The sequence below is a fragment of the Carlito syrichta genome, unplaced genomic scaffold, assembly GCF_000164805.1.
Source record: "Carlito syrichta isolate Samal-C Ts95f unplaced genomic scaffold, Tarsius_syrichta-2.0.1 Scaffold118007, whole genome shotgun sequence".
NCBI classification, from domain to species: domain Eukaryota; kingdom Metazoa; phylum Chordata; class Mammalia; order Primates; family Tarsiidae; genus Carlito; species Carlito syrichta.
In genome coordinates, this window is record NW_007062103.1 from 3,181 (window position 1) to 21,314 (window position 18,134).

Genomic DNA, 18,134 nt, shown 5'->3' on the forward strand with positions numbered 1-18,134 from the left:
CTGCACCCAGGGGCTAGGATGGGGAAACAGGTGGAAACGCTGAATCACTCAGCTGAAGGAGGCTGTCCAGATTGGATCCCACCTCTCTCGTGTCATGATCTGATTACTTCTCTGTGTTTCCCACTGGACTGTGAGCTCGGACCACGTCTGATCATCTTCTGTCTGCAGTCTGGCACAGCAACCGACACACAATAGCGCTCAGCAAATATTAACCATGGTTGCTATTTTTAGCACCTGACAAATGAGTATTCACCAGAACCAGCCAGATGTTAGCATTCACTAGGATTGCCAAGAGGCTGAGATGCTCTTCCTCCCTCCCTCAAACCTTCAGTGGGTATTTTTTGCATCCCAGGCCAATGAGATGCCTTTTGTTTCTTTTTTTAAACAGAACACCCTTCTGTCATGGAGACCCCTACCAATCAGATCCGGAGAAATTCATCCCCATCTGCGTCCTCCCCATCCCTTCCCCACTCCATCCAACACGTCTTCCTGCAGGCAGGGCCTCAGCTGATGACCCTCGACCTGGAGTAGGCTTACAAGTCCCTTAGCCCAGACAGCCGGGTTAGAGACTTACACTCCAGCTGGCACCAGCGGCTGGAACTTCCACTGCTCCTCCTCACAGTCCAGGAAAAGCCGGTTCATGATCTTGTTCTTCTCCTCAGGGGGGATGAAATTCTCGATGATTAGGTACCTGGGAGAGGAATGAGGCAGAGATGAGAAACTGGGGGAGTGAGAGACCACTCAGCACATGCAAAGCCTGAAGGAGTAGCTGCAACAAGCCAAGAGGCAAAGGGACCATGGAGGTGGGAAAACCATGGGAAAGGGGTTCCTTTAAAAAATTTCTATAGGAGGGAATCAGTGGCTCAGTCTAATCCCAGCACTTTGGGAGGCTGAGGTGAGTGGACTGCCTGAGCCCGTGGGTTCAAGACCAGTCCGGGCAACTTGGCAAGACCTCGTTTCTACAATAAATAAAAAATTAGCTGGGCATGGTAGTGCATGCCTGTAGTTCTGGTTACTTGAAAGCCTGAGGTGGAATGATCACCCCTAGCAGGTTGACACTGAGGTGGCTATGAGCGTGCCACTGCACTCCAGCCTGGGTGACAGAGTGAGACTCCAACTCAAAAAAAAAAAAAATCCCTATAGAGCATGAAAGTCAAAGATCATAGCCCCGGGGCCTTTGGAGTAACTTTTGGCCAGTATCCACCCAGCGTGTACTTTGGGGGGTTTATACAGGCAGAGGAAGTAGGAAAAACTCCAGACCTTGGACCTATCCCTCAGACACCTTTTATTCCTAAGGAACTCACAGGTGAGAAGACAGTCAGAATGAAGCCTTCAGAGGCTGGGCGTGGTGGCTCAGGCCTATGATCCCAGTACTTTGGGAGGCTGAGGCACAAGGATTACTTGAGCCCAAGAGTTCGAAACCAGCCTGGGCAACAAGGCAAGACCTCATCTCTAGAAAAAAAAAATAGCCAGGTGTGGTGGCACACACCTGTAGTTCCAGCTACTCAGGAGGCTAAGGTGGGAGGATTGCCTGAGGTCGAGGCTGTGACGAGCCAGGCTCGTGCCACTACACTCCAGCCTGGGCAACGGAGTGAGACCCTGACTCGAAATAATAATAATAATAATGAGGCTTTGAGAAGGAGAGGCCCTGAGGAATCAGGGCCTGCTGTGGGGACCCGGGAAGGGGAGAGGCACGGGCCCTACTTGAGTTTGAGCTCCCGGGTCTGCTCGTTCTGCGCCTCCTCCAGGTCCTGCCGCACGCGGATGTACTCGTCATGTTGGTCCTGGATCTCTGCCTTCACCGCCTGCAGCTTGGCGTAGAGCTGGGTGGGGACAGGTGCAGCTCAGAGGCTGCTCAGTGTGGCAATGAGGCCCCAGTCACCCAGCCTGGGCCCTGAGGACTGTAGGCTCAGGGTCTGCCAGCTCAGCCCAGGATGAGGCTGGGGAAATTGGTGTGCACTCCTCCTGCTGCCCACCCACCATGCATTGGACTGCCTGTTTAAAGGGCCACCCCGTCCCCCTACGCAGAGGCCTGTGACTATTACTGCTCTTTCTCAGCTGCTATCAGCATTGTGGGATGTTCAAACCAGAAGAGACCCGAGAAACCTTTTGGTTCAATACTCTTTTTTTCTTTTTGAGTTGGAGTCTCACTCTGTTACCAAGGCTGGAGTATGGTGGCATGCTCACCACGGCCACTGCAGCCTCGACCTGCTGGGCTCAGGTGATCCTTCCATCTCAGCCTTTAAGTAGCTGGAACTATGGTGCACGCTACCACGCCCTGCTTATTTTGTGATTTGTTATAGAGCCGAGGTCTCACCAAGTTGCCCAGGCTGGTCTTGAACCCCTGAGCTCTGGCAATCCTCTCACCTCAGCTTCCCAAAGTGCTGGGATTACAGGCCTGAGCCACACTGCACCTGGCCAATACTTTTTTTATAGATGAGGAAGTCAAGGCACAGACTTGCTCAAGGTCACAACAGAAGAGACAAAACTACCAGGCGAGATGGCTCACATCTGTAATCCCAGCACTTTGGGAGGCAGAGGTGAGAGGATTGCCTGAGTCCAGGGGTTCGAGACCAGCCTGGACAACTTGGCAAGACCTCATTTCTAAAGTAAATAAAAAAATATTAGTGGGGCATGGTGGTGCATGCCTGTGGTTCCAGCTACTTGGAAGGATGAGGTGAAAGGATAGACTGAGCCCAGCAGGTCGAGGCTGCGATGGTCGTGAACATGCCACTGCACTGTAGTCGGGGCAACATAGTGAGACTCTGACTCAAAAAAAAAAAAAGAGAGAGAGAGAAGAGACAGAACTAGGACCCATATCTCACTTGGAGACCCAGGGCTCAGCCAGCAAGAAGCCTAAGTGAGTGTGGAAGGTGACTCCTCCCATTCCTGCCTCTCTAGGGCTTTCAAATGTGAGGTGTGGAGGCAGCACTGGCCATCTCGTCTCACTCCAAACCCACTGAAGGACGTGTCTGTGGCAACTGTCTGTGGTGGCTGGGCTTCTGCCTACTCTGGGGGCTCTCCAGGTCCTTCCCAGAATTCGAGCTGGTTCCTGTGGCTTCCTGCCCTAGACCCTCATCTTCCCTTGCTATGGACCTTGCAGGGTCCTGGTGATTCTCATCTCTTGTGTGGGGTATTGTCTGGGCACAGACTGTTTTCCCTTATACCTGGCTTCTTCCTGCTCCCTTCCTCCAAGAGTGGCCTCTGGCCAAGACTGGGCTCTAAAGGGTATGCATATTCCCAGTAATGAGTCATGGGATGCCAGTGACCAAGCAAAGCTGAAAGCAATGTAGTCGTCATTCTTAATTGATGCAATTGTAAATACTGGATAGGAATCTGACTAATTCACTTGCTTGCCTATAAAACTGCTTGCTGTACTGCTCTGAGGTGTGGATTCTTCACCAACCTGCCGGCATCGGTGCCACCCGTAAGATTGAATACATCAATGTCTCTCCCTGTTGGGTCTCCGCCTGACTTCTTTGGAATAAGTAAACATTACATGCAAGCCTTCTCAGATCTGGGGCCATTGCATTGCACCCTGATATGTCCTTGAGGGTCTTATGCTCCCTGCCTGAGCTTCCCCAGGCTTGAGTCTCCTTCTCAAGCCTCTTCGGATTTGCCTGGCCCTGCTCCAGGCCCAGGTATACAAACTGTGACTCTGGTTGACACTGTAAAGTGGGAAGTTGCCGAGGACCACGGAGATGACAGCCCTGGATACTGGAAGTGACAGAATTCCCAGCCTATCTTTCCCGCCTGGCTCAAGAGAAAAGCCTCCATACCACCCCCAACACCAGCCCCCTGCCGCCTCCTCAGCTCAGCGGTTCAGGCAATGGAGCTCAGGGGTTCAGCAGTTCAAATCAAGGGGGGAGGGGCCCCTGAAGCACATAGCCTGTGGGCAGAGCATCCTGCAGCGGCATCTTACTTTCTTGAGTTTCTTGGTCTTGACCTCCACCTCCTGCTGCAGCGACGTGTAGGTGCCTCGCAGCTCCATGGTTTCCTCATCTCGGAGCATCATCTCCTGCTGCATCTCCCGCTCACGGCGTTTCTAGGCCAAGGAGGGGTGCAGGGTGGTCTCCAGAGAGCAGCACATACTTGGGAGGGCCAAGGGAACTCTGGGGATTGGCTCATTCTGCCTACTACGGGACTTGGCTTCGCCATGGCCCATGTCCACTGTTGCCACCCAATCCTAAGCAGAACCTCTTGGAACATTCCACTCAGCTCCTACAGCCATGCCTTTGCCAGGCACTGCTCCATGGGTATGGAGGCACCAGCCCTAATAGCTGGCACACTCTGGGGTTACTAGCCAAATATCCACATGCCCATCACACTGACTTCCACACTGCCTCATTCTTTTCCCATGGAGTGTCATGGTTGTTGGTAAGACCAACAGGTCAGGCGCTGTGGCTCACGCCTGTAATCCCAGCACTTTGGGAGGCTGAGGCGAGAGGACTGCCTGAGCCCAAGGGTTCAAGACCAGGCTGGACAATTTGGCAAGACCTCATCTCTACAATAAGTCAAAAAATTAGCTGGGCATGGTGGTGCACACCTGTAGTTCCAGTTACTTGTAAGGCTGAGATGGAAGAATCACCTGAGCCCAGCAGGTTGAGACTATGATGGCTATAAGTGTGCCACTGCACTCCAACCTGAGCGACAGAGTAAGACTCCAACTCAAAATTTAAAAAAAAAACCTGGCCGGGCTCGGTGGCTCAGCCTGTAATCCCACACTTTGGGAGGCCAAGGTGAGTGAATTGCCTGAGCCCGTGGGTTCGAGACCCACCTGGGGCAACTTGGTGAGACCTCATCTCTACAATAAATCAAAAATGAGCCGGGCATGGTAGCGCATGCCTGTAGTTCCAGCTACTTGGAAGGCTGAGATGGAAGGATCGCTGGAGCCCAGCAGGTCGAGGCTGTGGTGGCCGGGAGCATGCCACTGCCCTCCAGCCTGGGTGACAGAGTGAGACTCCAACTCAAAAAAAAAAAAAAAAAAAACAACTCAACAAACTATGGTCTTGATGCTTTAAGAAATAGTTGCAAGTTGGCAAAGAACTCGCACCCTTGTGGAAGGTCCAGGAACTAGCACCAGGTGCTTGTAAGGCTGATGTCAGGGAGAGCCATCACTTCCTCTGACCAGCGCTGCCCCTGCCAGGAAGACCCTGGGCTAGTTAGCCCATGAGGCCCAGGGTAGTATGTCTTAGATTCTCAGTACTGTAATTCCAGGGATTCTGGGTCCAGAATGGCTCACTGCCCTACACCCCCTAGGCATGGCCCCAGGGCCACCGGACACCTGGCAACCCTACCTGCTCGGCAATCTCCTGCCTCTTCAGTTCCAACATCTTCTGCTGCTCGTTGGTGTGATCCATGATGTTTCTGCCCCCAATAAGCAGTTTGCTCTCCATGGCCTGGGGATACATATGGGTTAAGAAATAAGCTTTTTACCAGGTGTGGTGGCTCAGGTCTGTAATCCCAGCACTTTGGGAGGCCAACATGAGAGAATTGCCTGAGCCCATGGGTTCGAGACCAGCCTGGGCAACTCGACAAGACCTCATCTCTAAAATAAATTAAAAAATTAGCCAGGTGTGGTGACAAGTGCTTGTAGTTCCAGCTACTTGGAAGGCTGCAGGTCGAGGCTGTGGTGGCCATGAGTGTGCCACTGCACTCCATCCTGGGTGACAGAGTGAGATTCTGACTCAAAAGAAAACAATAAATAAATAAGCTTTTCACAGCCTGGGCAACATAGCAAGACCTCGTCTCTACAAATAATAAAAAAAAAAATCAGTCAGGCATAGTGGTATGTACCTGTAATTCCAGCTACTTGGGTGGTTGAGACAGGATAGCCTGAGCCCAGGAGGTTGAGGCTATGGTGAGCTGTGGCTGCACTCCTGCACTTCAGCCTGGATGATACAGTGAGACTCCAACTCCAAAAAAGGAAAGCTTTTCAAAGGGACATGGCAATCTTTGCTAGTGGGATTTTGTTCTTCTGCTCTGTGGTCCTTCAAGGAGTGGACACAGGATATGTCTCAGATGGGGCCTTATGGCCTTCAATGAGAATGGAGTTTTCCCCTCCAGCCTCTTGGGCGCCAGCACAAGGCTCCCATTGTCAACAGGACCATCAGGGAGGCAGAGAGGGAGGCCCCTCAGGGAATACAGGGCACCTGATCTGTTTGCTTTGGATACACAGGGAAGGTTGGTTCACCAGGCCTGGGAGAAGGGCAGGGGCGGCCATCTAATCCTGACAACTGGGACCCAGCTGGTGTGCGCCTGGAGAGATAAGACACAGTCCCCGGGCAGCTCTTCGGCTGACATGTGAAGCAAGAGAAAAGCCAAAGGGAGAAACCTCCACAGCCAGGGCAGCTTGAACTCTGGCCAGAAAGACTTGTGTTCTACCCACTTACCTCGAGGCCTTGGAAAGTTAGTGCCTCAGATTGTCAAATTAGTATTGGAACAACACCGCCTCTGTCCCAGAATGGCTAGCAAACATTTGCTGAGCGCCATGTACTAGACAATGAGCCAAGCCCTTGACAGCCATCATTTCCACCCTCCCCTAAGAGAAATGTATTATTCCTTTCCTCATTTAACAAATGAAGAACCTGAGGCTAACCACCTGCAGCTAGTAGGTAACAGAGAGGTGAGATTCGAATGCAGCACTCCCAGCCTCACCCTGTGAGCCTCATGCTGGGCGAAAGTCCCTTAGTTGGTGCTTAGCACATTATCAGTGCTTCTTGAGTCTGAAGCAGAAATGGATTGGATTTGTGTGTGTGCGTAAAATGGAACTACATAAAATGCATTTTTGGCCGGGCGCGGTGGCTCACACCTGTAATCCCAGATGGGAGGATTGCCTGAGCTCAGGGATTCCAGACCAGCCTGAGCAACACGGCGAGACCTCATCTCTACAATAAATAAAAAAACTGGCCGGGAGCGGTGGCTCAAGCCTGTAATCCCAACACTTTGGGAGGCTGAGGTGAGGAACTGTCTGAGCTCATGGGTTCAAAACCAGTCTGGGCAAATTGGTGAGACTTGATCTCTACAATAATTCCTAAAAATTAGCTGGGCATGGTAGCGCATGACTAATTCCGGCTACTTGGAAGGCTGAGGCAGAAGGATCGCCTGAGCCCAGCAGGTCGGGGCTGTGGTGGCAGTGGGCGTGCCACTGCATTCCAGCCTGGATGAGAAAGTGAGACTCCGAGTCAAAAAAATAAATGCATTTTCACTATCGCCAATAACAGAGTGTGCTCCAATTTCCAGTTATCCTCTGATGTCATCACAGGCCTCATGGAAGGTTGAAATCACCTTCAGCCACCAGAAGAACGTGGCTGCTTCTCCACTGGGATGTTTCCAGATGCAAACAGCTGACCCTTCTGAGGGCTCTCAAAGTTGGGGGTGCTGTCAGACTAGGGAGCAGGGGACCACCTGTGAGAGCCACGTCACTGGGTACAGAGCAGGACAGGGGTTAACGGTTGCTTTCAGGAGGTCAAGGCTGGGCTCTGTTATTGGCGATAGTGAAAATGCATTTTTTTTTTTTGACTCGAAGTCTCACTTTCTCGTCCAGGCTGGAATACAGTGGCACGCCCACTGCCACCACAGCCTTGACCTGCTGGGCTCAGGCGATCCTTCTGCCTCAGCCTTCCAAGTAGCCAGAATTAGTCAGGTGCTACCATGCCCAGCTAATTTTTGGGAATTATTGTAGAGATCAAGGTCAAGGCTGGGCTGTGTGAGCAAAGCTGGACCAGACAGAGAAGCCTGAGCCTCACATAGCCTCAGAGGCCAAGGAGGGAGGAAGGGGCCCTTGAGTCCTGGAGTACCTGGCGATCCTTGCTACCATACAGCCGCCGACGCTCCTGGTGAATGGTCTCACTAGTTACCCCATCACCATGTCACACGCCTGAACTCATCCTAGGCTCCTCCTTCTCGCTTGATGTCAGCACGTGCATGACCACGTGAGGAGTTCCCTCACTGCCCCTTGGTAGCTCTACCACTCGCCCTTGTTCCTGTCCTGTATCTCACACCCCCACCTACATCTGGCCAGTGACTAAATGTCACCAAACCTGCTTCTTGGTGTGGCTCACCATCCCCTTTGTCATTCTCACCAACACCTGCTGACTTCATTGCGTTCCTCATGACTCTCATGATGGGCTCCCTGCTGCCTCGGTTTCCCTTTCCACCTAATCTCCACATGACACCCAGGGAGGTCCATCAAAAACACAAGTCTGAATGGCTGCTTCTCTGCTTCAGACTGTTCAACGGCCCTCCATTTCCTGCAGGAGGAAATCCAAGGTCTGCTTCAGCTGCAGGCCCCACGGTCTGGCCTGGCCTCCTAGGATCCTCCAAATGTTCCTGCTCCAAGTGTTCTCTGCATACGTCAGCTCCGCCAAAAGAATTCCAGCTCCCTCACCACACCATGGCATTTCATAAGTCTGTGCTCTTCCTCCCACTCCACATCTACCTGGAAAACGGGTAGTTATTCTGCCAAGACACAGCTTGAGCATCTTGGGAAATTTCCCTGATCAGTTCCCATATTTGCCCTTTCAAGCCCCCTCAATAACCAGGGCATATTCCTACTATTTCCCATAAAAGAACCAGTATTTGAGCCAGGCGTGGTGGCACGCGCCTGTAGTCCCAGCTACTCAGAAGGCTGAGGCGGAAGGATCGCCGGAGCCCAGCAGGTCGAGGCTGCGGTGGCTGGGAGCGGCCACTGCACTCCAGTCTGGGCGACAGAGTGAGACTCCAACTCAAAAAAAAAAAAAAAAAAGAACCAGTATTTGCTGACATGCTGTCTTCTCTGTGAGCTCCCTCAGGGTAGGAATCGTGTCTTACCATGTCTCAGGGTCCAGCACAGGGCTTGGCAGATAGCAAGTGCTAAATAAGAATTTGAGGAACCAAACAGAAGCCTTGGGGCTCCAGATCCCTTCTTTGGGCTCCCTTATCTAAACAGAAGTCTTGGGGTAGTACCAGAAGGTTCCAGGTCCTTTCTTTGGACTCTCTATGTCACCGTTTCCTCCTTCCACTGATCCACCCACACTCACTGTGGTAGGGTCTGAGCATCTGGGAAGCCTGGCAGGAGACATGGTGTTGTGAGAGAAGGGAGAACTACACAGAGGAGGCCCCCTACTGACGGGGGCAACAGGTAACTGATCACTCTAGCTGCTGGGCAATGGAATCTTCAAGGTCTGCTGTTTGGCCTGGTCTCCAAAGCTGGGACACACTTGTCCACATCAACCTTTAGTTCTTGCATTTTCCTGAGCGCTTTCTATGACTAGCATTCTTTATGCTTTGCTATCCAATAAAAAGGCACTAGTTCTCAAATTTTGCCACATACTAGAATCACCTGCAGAGCTTTTAAAAAAATCCAGAGCTGGCCAGGCACGGTGACTCAAGCCTGTATTCCCAGCACTTTGGGAGGCTGGGGCAAGAGGATTGCCTGAGCTCAGGGGTTCGAGTCTAGCCTGGGCAACTTGGTGAGTCCTCATCTCTACAATAAATTGAAAAATGAGCAGGGCATCGTAGCGCATGCCTGTAGTTCCAGCTACTTGGAAGGCTGAGGCAGAAGGATCGCCTGAGTCCAGCAGGTCAAGGCTGCGGTGGCCGTGACTGTGTCACTGCACTCCAGCCTGGGCCACAGAGTGAGACTCCAACTAAAAAAAAAATTCAGAGCTAGGTGCAGGGTGGTGTGCCTGTAGTCCCAGCTACTTGGGAGGCTGAGGTGGGAGGATAGCTTGAATCCAGGAGTTCAAGATCAGTCTGATTAATACAGCAAGACTCTATCTCAAAAAAAAAAGGCCAGGCACAGCGGTTCACTCTTGTAATTCCAGAACTTAGGGAGGTGAGAGGATTGCCTGAGCTCAGGAATTTGAGACCAGCCCGGGCAACTTGGCGAGACCTCTCTTCTATAATAATAAATCAAAAAATTAGCTGGGCATGGTGGTGTGCACCTGTAGTTCCAGCTCTGTGGAAGGCTGAGGCAGAAGGATCACCTGAGCCCAGCAGGTTGAGGCTACGGTAGCTATGAACATGCCACTGCACTTCAACCTGGGCGACAGAGTGAGACTCTGACTCAAAAATAAAAAATAAAGTTAGAAAGAAGTAAAACAAACAAAAAAAATCAGACCTAGTGAATCAGAATCTGCCCTGCACTGAGATCCCTGGGTAATCCATTTGCACAGCAGTGTTTGGAAAGGACTGCTTTAAGAGGCACGCTATTGCCACTGTCATTTTTCCAGTAAAAGCACAAAGAGGTTAAGTAACCCACCAAGATCACATCATGGCCATTACATGTAAGTTGCAATCCAGACCCAGGCCTGCCTGGTTTCATAGACCAGGCTCTCCCTGTTGCAGTCACTATGGCTAGTGCTTTAGAAAGCAGAACCTGCTAAAGGAAAATCAACATGTTTCCAGCAAAAGGAAATCACGTCTCACTAATCTCGGAGTCCTTTCAAACTGGGACAAAGTAAGTCATGACAGCCCATGGGGAAGCCAGCAGTCAGCACTTTCGATGTGAAGACATTCCTTGCAAGGCTGTACATCAGAGATTATCCAAAGTTATGGAGGGGTGGGGGGGATGAGGAGACAGAGAAAGAGGAAGTGCTGTCTCACAAAGGTGAGGTGGATTAGGGAAAAGAAACAGAAATAGGCATTTCTCAGGATAGAAAAGCACTCAGTGTTGAATGACAGTACGAACCTCTATTGGAAAGTGTGCAAGAAAGAGCAGACTGCACTGCTGAAAAACCCAACTTCACAGATGCCCCCACATCCTTCTAAGGGGTAAAATATAAGACAATTTCTAGGCCATGTGAGCTGGCAAAAACAAAATGGCCGACAAGTGTCAATTACAATTTTACATTTTTGGGGAAAGTAATCCTAGCTCTGCTCATTAAATGATGGCTGTGGGCAATCAGTGATAAGCCAAAAAGGGGGCGGGGCAGGGCAGTAATGCTCTATTGTTTCCAGAAGACACTGGCTTAATATGCTGCCACAGCTAAAAACTCAATAGCATCTGGCCAGGCACCATCATGAAGGCTTTTGGAAACAAAACAAAAAACATGATACTCTTGTATAAAACCATGATGCAGCTGAATTGGGAGTACTGTGTATAGTTCCCTTATTGCACCTCCAGAGACACAAAGGCGAGGAAAGATCCAGAGACGGGAGGCCAGCCCCAAAATAGGACTCTTTCATCTGCAAAGACAAAAGGTCAAGAGGATAAACCTGGGAACTCTACAATCAAAAATGGGTGTGAAAAGGAAAGATCCAGACTTTTCCAATCAATCTGGGGACAAAGAGTAAGAGCTTATACCTTGAGTTTTGAAAGTAGCAGTTTTTAAGACAAATAAAAGGCAGTTTTTTGTTTATAGAGGATAATAAATTTATGAAATTTGTTACCTTAGGCACTGGTACTGGATTACATACTTATAGTTTAGTTAGGAATTCTGGGGACATTTTTAAAACCATTTATTGTCTTTCTCTTCTTTCAGGAAAAAAAAATGCACAAACATAAAAATAACCATAGAAATAAAACAAAATGAGAAATGTTCCATGTTCCCTACTATGGCTAATCACATCTTTCATTTTACAGGTTTTTTTTTTCCATATGCATGAGGAGCTCAAGGGCCATCTAGTTCATAATTGTGTGATAAAACTTGCTTTAAGTGTAGGTTGAAGCTTATTTTGAATGTATATTGAAACTTGTTTTTAAAACTCAGATGTATGTTTGCTTTCCCGCCCAAGCCCAGTAGTATACTTTTGGTAAACAAGTTCACATACCAAAAGAAAACCAAGGAGTCACAGTGCAGACCCTCTGGCCCCATTTCCTGCTCTACTCCCCTAGTAATCTCACATTCCAGATGTCCCAACCAGTTCCACCCAGCCCGCCTGATGGTCAGACCGTTGATGGTCAGCCGCGACCGTTGATGGTCAGCTGCGACCCACAACCATACAAACCAACCAATCCCAAACGTCCCCGTACCCAGTAGGAGAAATTATCCAATTACGTGCGAACAAGTTTAAAGTTCTTTCCCCTTCCTTGTAACTGTGTATATAAGCTGCTTGCTGCGCTGGGTCGGGGCTCTCGTTCCTGTACCGCTGCGCCGGTTACGGACGTGAGCCCAGACTCGAGCCTGAATAAAGACCCTCGTGTGATTTGCATTGGAGCTGACTCTTTGGTGGTCTCTCGGATTCAGGATTCGGGTACAACAATGCACACATACTTTTTTCACCTCTGTAGACAGCATAAAAATACAAGCTATCCTGCTATTTCCACTTGATGTAAAATGTCAAGCATTGTGTTATTTTCATAGAATTTATAATTTTAATGACTGTATAATATTCAGAGTAATCTATAACGTATTTAATTAACCCTCCATTATAAAAGATGTAGGTTGCTTAGAACAAACACCCCTGTGCATATAATTTTTTGGTTTTTTAGATGCACTTCTTGAAATTTCAGGAGTGGATAAAGGGTTATAAACAGTTTGTGCATCTTGGAATATAATGTCAAGTTACCTTTCTGATGACTTACACTGCTTAAAATATTGCCGGCAGTTCATAATGGAACAACTTTTTTTTTCTTTGAGTTGGAGTCTCACTCTGTTATCCAGGCTGAAGTGTGCAGGCATACTCATGGCCACTGTAGCCTTGGCATGCTGGGCTCAGGCAATTCTCCGTCAGACTTCCAAGTAGCCGGAACTACAGGTGTGCATCACAATGCCTGGCTAATTTTTTAAAAAATTTATTGTAGAGACAAGGTCTTGCCAAGTTGCCCAGGCTGGTCTTGAACCCCTGGGCTCAGGCAATCCTCTCACCTCGGCCTCCCAAAGTGCTGGCATGAGCCACCGCACCTGGCCTTTTTGATGATTTTTAACTAAAGAGATGGATCTCTGATTCAAAACAGAATTCTGGCTGGGCTTGGTGGTTCATACCTGTAATCCCAGCACTTTGGGAGGCTGAGACAGGAGAATTGCTTGAGTCCCAGAGTTTGAGCCTAGGTTACATAGCGAGACTTCACCTCTACCAAAAAAAAAAAATTAGCTGGGCATGGTGACATGTGCCTGTAGTCCCAGCTACTTAGGAGGCTGAGGTGGAAGGATCAGGATCAACCCAGGAGCCTGAGGCTGAGGTGAGCCATGATCATGCTACTGCATTCTAGCCTGGGCGATAGAGTGAGACCCCTAACTAAAAAAAAAACAACCAAAAAGAATTCATTGTTTATTCAGCCTCTGCCTTCCTCAACTACTCACACCTAGGCCCATGCTCTCCTCACACAAAGGCTAGTTCTTGAATCCACTTGAACACTGTCAGGCCGAATCTGAGCCGCCAGTTAGGCCTGGGTGCTGATGCATTGGCCAAGACAACTGGGCCCTGGAGTCTCAGCCCTCCCCCCACACCCATCCCCATCATGTGAGTCTCAGAACTGATTTCTAGTCTAATTCCAGCACTTTGGACGACCAAGGTGGGAGGACTGCTTGAGCCTAGGAGTTCAAGACCAGCCTGGGCAACACTCTGACTCTGCAAAAATCAGCTGGGCATGGTGGCATGCACCTGTAGTCCCAGTTACTTGGGAGGTGGAGGAGGGAGGACTGCTGGAGCCTAGGTGTCCGAGGTTGTGGTGAGGCGTGATTGTGCCATTGTATTCCAGTCTAGACAACAGAGTGGGACCCCAGCTCAAAAAAAAAAGAACTGATTCCTGCTAATCTGCTTCTTTGTGAGACCTCTTCTGTGGACCTACAATTCTGTTTCAAGATCCTTCCTGCTGGCTGGGCCCTGGGCTCCCTGAAGAGACGAACTGCTGATTATCACCCCATTTCTTTTGTCCAATACCCTATGATTCTCTGCCAGCCCCGCTGGGACCCAGCACAGACGTGGTCTGAATGATAACTAAATATGCCTTATCGGTCACTCGCCAAGTTTTGCCCACTCGCGCAAACCCACACTCTCAGCCAAGCCTGGCTGACAGACCAGTCTTGTGCTAGAAGAGGGGCTTGGCTTTGTCATAAAACCTGTAGGGGGGGACCTCAGTGCAGTGCAAGGTCTCTGCCCCCTCCATCTCCCCTGTCTCAACCCACGCCATCTTCTTCACCCCCATGCTCTGAAATCTGTCACACACGAGCTTCCTTTCTTGGCTTAAACATAGTTTTTTTTCCCTGCTTTTCCTTTATTTCCCCTATTTCTCTAAAGCAGAGATCTCTATCCTTAACCATCACCTGTGGAGGGAAGAGAGGGATAGAGATGCCTCAAATCCCCGAACCCAATTCAGGCTGGGGTGTATAAAGCGGAGGGCCTGGGAATATGGAGACCCTAGACCCCAGGTTGCTCCAGTCAATGCTTCCTTTGTGATCTTTCAGGGCAAGAGACTACAGGTGGGTGGGGCCCATGGACAGGACTGGGTTTGGTCCTGCTGGTTCTAAATAAGTCCACTGTAACTAAAAGGCCAGCAGAGGCTGCGGGGGCAAAAGAGACAGGCCTGGGAGCTCCAGGGTACAGGGGTGACTCTTGAGAGAGGGATACAAATGCAGGGTCACCAAGGTGACCTCAGGACCCTATCTCCTTGCTTTACAGAAATTGAGGCCAGAGATGGAGTCTCAAAGCCTGGAGTCTCCTAATTAAGAAATCTTTATGTCACTGGGTGCAGTGGATCATGCCTATAATCCCAGCACTCCCAGGAGCAGAGGCTCTGAGAGGATTGCCTGAGTCCAGGGTTCCAGACCAGCCTGGGAAACTTGGCTAGACCTCGTCTCTACAATAAATCAAGAAAAATTAGCTGGGCATGGTGGTGCACACTTGTATTTTCAGCTACTTGGAAGGCTGAGGTGGAAGGATCATCTGAGCCCAGCAGGTCAAGGCTGCATTGGCTGTGAGCATGTCACTGCACTCCAGCCTGGGTGACAGAGTGAGACTCCAACTCCAAAAAAAAAAAAAGTCTTGGCCAGGCTCAGTGGCTCAGTCTGTAATCCCAGCACTTTGGGAGGCCAAGGAGAATGGATTGCCTGAGCCCAGGGGTTTGAGACCAGCCCGGGCAGCTTGGCGAGACCTGGTCTCTACAATAAGTAAACAAAATTAGCCGAGTGAGGTAGCGCGTGCCTGTAGTTCTGGCTACTTAGAAGGCTGAGGCGGAAGGCTCATTGGTGCCCAGCAGGTCGACACTGGGGTGGCCATGAGCATGCCACTGCACTCCAGCCTGGGCGACGGAGTGAGATTCCAACGAAAAAAAAAAGTCTTTAGTGCTATCTGCTCTTATAGTGACTGTGTACTTTTCAAGTAATTTCCCAATTTGATTGGACCCTGATTCCAGATATCAGAGGCAGGTCAGCTGCCGTGACAGTTTTAACAGCCAGGATCACCACAGAGACCATCTCAGCTTGTAGACACCACTAGGGGCATTCAGAGGCTCACCTTTTCCTATTCCAGGAGCAATTGGAGGGCAACACCAAAGGAAGAAGAAAGGAGGCCCCAGTACTCATTAGGCACTGATGTGGGAAGCTGGTATGGAGACTGCCAGGCCCAGCTAGCCACACTTCCGGGAAGATGCCATCAAGTATGATTTTACAAGAACACAGAAGCCAAGCAGACTCTGCCCTGCCACTGCCAACTAACCTATGACATTGTGCAGGAGACAGGCGTCTTGGATGCAACCTGCCATGTGCCTCAGTGGGGCCAAGTCCTTTTCACATTAATTGTCCTATTTAAGCATCACAAGAACTTGACGAGTTAACGACTGTGATCCCCACTTGCCGTCAAAGAAAACTAAGGCTCAGACAGGTGAAGTGACTTGCTCGAGGTATGGAGCCAGTAAATGGCAGAGTGATATTTGAACACCAGCCTCCTGACTCCAAGTCCAGTGTCCCTTGGCTTTCGTCCAAGTTCAGGCAGGAAGGCATCTTGGAGAAAAGCAACATTTGGTTTTTATACCTTTGGCAACTCAGGCACCATCAGGAAGGCTCAGAAGACCGCTGCTTTCTATTATGGCTGAAATAGGCAGGGCTCTGCTGAAGATGCTTCTGCTTATGTGAGACCCTTACGGTGAACTCTGAGATAAGCGTGCCAAGAGCAGTTAACCGTGTGCTCATGGGGAGACTGTCAGGATCACAAGAGATCTAGTGATCTCTCTGAGATCACTAGAGTCTCAGAGAGAGGTTAAACTTGGCATGCTCATGGGGAGGGCCACCCCACAAGTTTCATGGTGGAAGAATATAATGAGTGCCAGGAATGAGTGAGGGTGTCTCCATCCTGGTACACACTCTGCCACCCTCTTTGCTATGAAATCTAGAGCACCAGGCCTCTGGACTTCTATTTTCTCATCTGTAAAATGGGAAGAACACCTGCTGCCTTGCAGGCTTTGGGTAAGAACGGTGAGATGGAGAAATAGATGGGAAAGTACTAGGCCGGGCTCAGTGGTTCAGCCTGTAATCCCAGCACTTTGGGAAGCTGAGGCAAGTGGATCGCCTGAGCCTGCGGGTTTGAGACCAGCCTGTGCAACTTGGTGAGCCCTCCCAGGGCAACTTGGAGAGACCTTGTCTCTACAATAAGTAAAAAATTAGCCGGGCGTGGTAGTGTGTGCCTGTAGTTCTGGCTACTTGGAAGGCTGAGGCGGAAGGATCACTGGAGCCTAGCAGGTCGACGCTGGAGTGGCCATGAGCGTGCCAATGCACTCCAGCTGAGTGAGACTCTGACTCAAAAAAAAAGTACTTGATAAGGTATAAGCAAACGTTTGTTGTTACTCACTGTTTAACCCATGGGTACTAACCCTCTCCTTACCACAATGAGCAAAACGAAACAGTGACCTCAACAGATGTGCTTCCACCTCTTAGAAAACACAGCTACTTCTACCTTCCCAGCCCTATTTTCTTTTTCTTTTTCTTTTTTTGAGCGGAGTCTCACTCTGTCGCCCAGACTGGAGTGCAGTGGCCGCTCCCGGCCACCGCAGCCTCGACCTGCTGGGCTTCGGCGATCCTTCCGCCTCAGCCTTCCGAGTCGCCAGAATTACAGGCATGCGCTACCACGCCCGGCTGATTTTTTTTTGATTTATCGTAGAGATGAGGTCTCGCTGCCCAGGCGGGTCTCGAACCTGCGGGCTCAGGCAATCCACTCACCTCAGCCTCCCAAAGGCGCGGGATTACAGGCTGAGCCACCGAGCCCGGCTGCTATTTTTTTTTAAAAAACTCAACTCAATAGGCAGCTCCTTGAGGCCCAAGACCCTACTTTGCACTTTTTTATATCACAGTGGTCTTAAAATGATACCTTAAAAGGCAAGATAAACGTAGTGCATATGGTATAGATATTCATTATCAGGATTCATTTTAAGTGGTTTTGAGGCATTTCAAATAGTACTATTATAAGAACAGTTCGATAGTTTTTCATTACTTTATTTTAAAACAAACTTAAAGCCAGGCACAGTAGCTCAAGCCTGTAAACCCAGCACTTTAGGAGGCCAAGGTGAGAAGATTGCCTGAGCCCAGGGGTTCGAGACCAGCCTGGGTAACTTGGCGAGACCTCGTCTCTACAATAAATAAAAAAAAGTAGCTGGGTGTGGTGGCAAATGCCTGTAGTTCTAGCTACTTGCAAGGCTGAGGTGGAAGGATCGCCTGAGCCCAGCAGATTAAGGCTGCCGTGGCCGTCAGCATGCTAGTGCACTCCAGCCTGTGCGACAGAGTGAGACTCCAACTCAAATAAAATAATAAAATAAAACAAACTTACAAACATAAATTTGGGTCATTTCCTTTATTGGTTTTCCACTGCCCAGAAGTGTCATTATGCTCTAGACTATATATAAATGCTAACATTTTGTTTCTCAGATTTTATGGGCAACATGTTTTCGTATGATGGGAGTGTCCTAGCCTGCTCTGGCTACTATAACAAAATACCCACAGATCAGGTGGCTTAAACAACAGAAATTTACTTTCTCAAGGTCTGGAGGCTGGAAGTCCAAGATCAGGGTACTAGCTGATTCGGTTTGGTAAAGGCTCTCTTTCTGCCTTAAAAAATGATCGCTTTCTTACTGTGCCTGCACGGTCCCCTGTCATCAGTACATGTGTGCATGTGGGGAGAGGAGTGAATGAGAGCGGTCTCACTAACTGCTTGTGGATCAGAGTCCCTCATTGATGACTTCAGTAACCTTACTGCTTCCTTAGAGACCCCATCTCTAAATCTTT

The 18,134-nt window shown here is 49.7% G+C and overlaps 1 protein-coding gene across 1 annotated transcript; it reads right to left on the reverse strand.

The window, feature by feature from the left end:
- Positions 1-570: 570 nt before the first annotated feature.
- Positions 571-8,124, reverse strand: LOC103249225 (kinesin-like protein KIF3C). Its single transcript, XM_008047872.2, has 5 exons — positions 8,014-8,124; positions 5,298-5,399; positions 3,923-4,045; positions 1,705-1,823; positions 571-691 (listed from the first exon to the last, which is right to left on the reverse strand). Exons 1-5 carry the CDS (start codon positions 8,122-8,124, stop codon positions 571-573), a joined length of 576 nt encoding a protein of 191 aa, XP_008046063.2.
- Between the last annotated feature and the right edge of the window lie 10,010 nt (positions 8,125-18,134).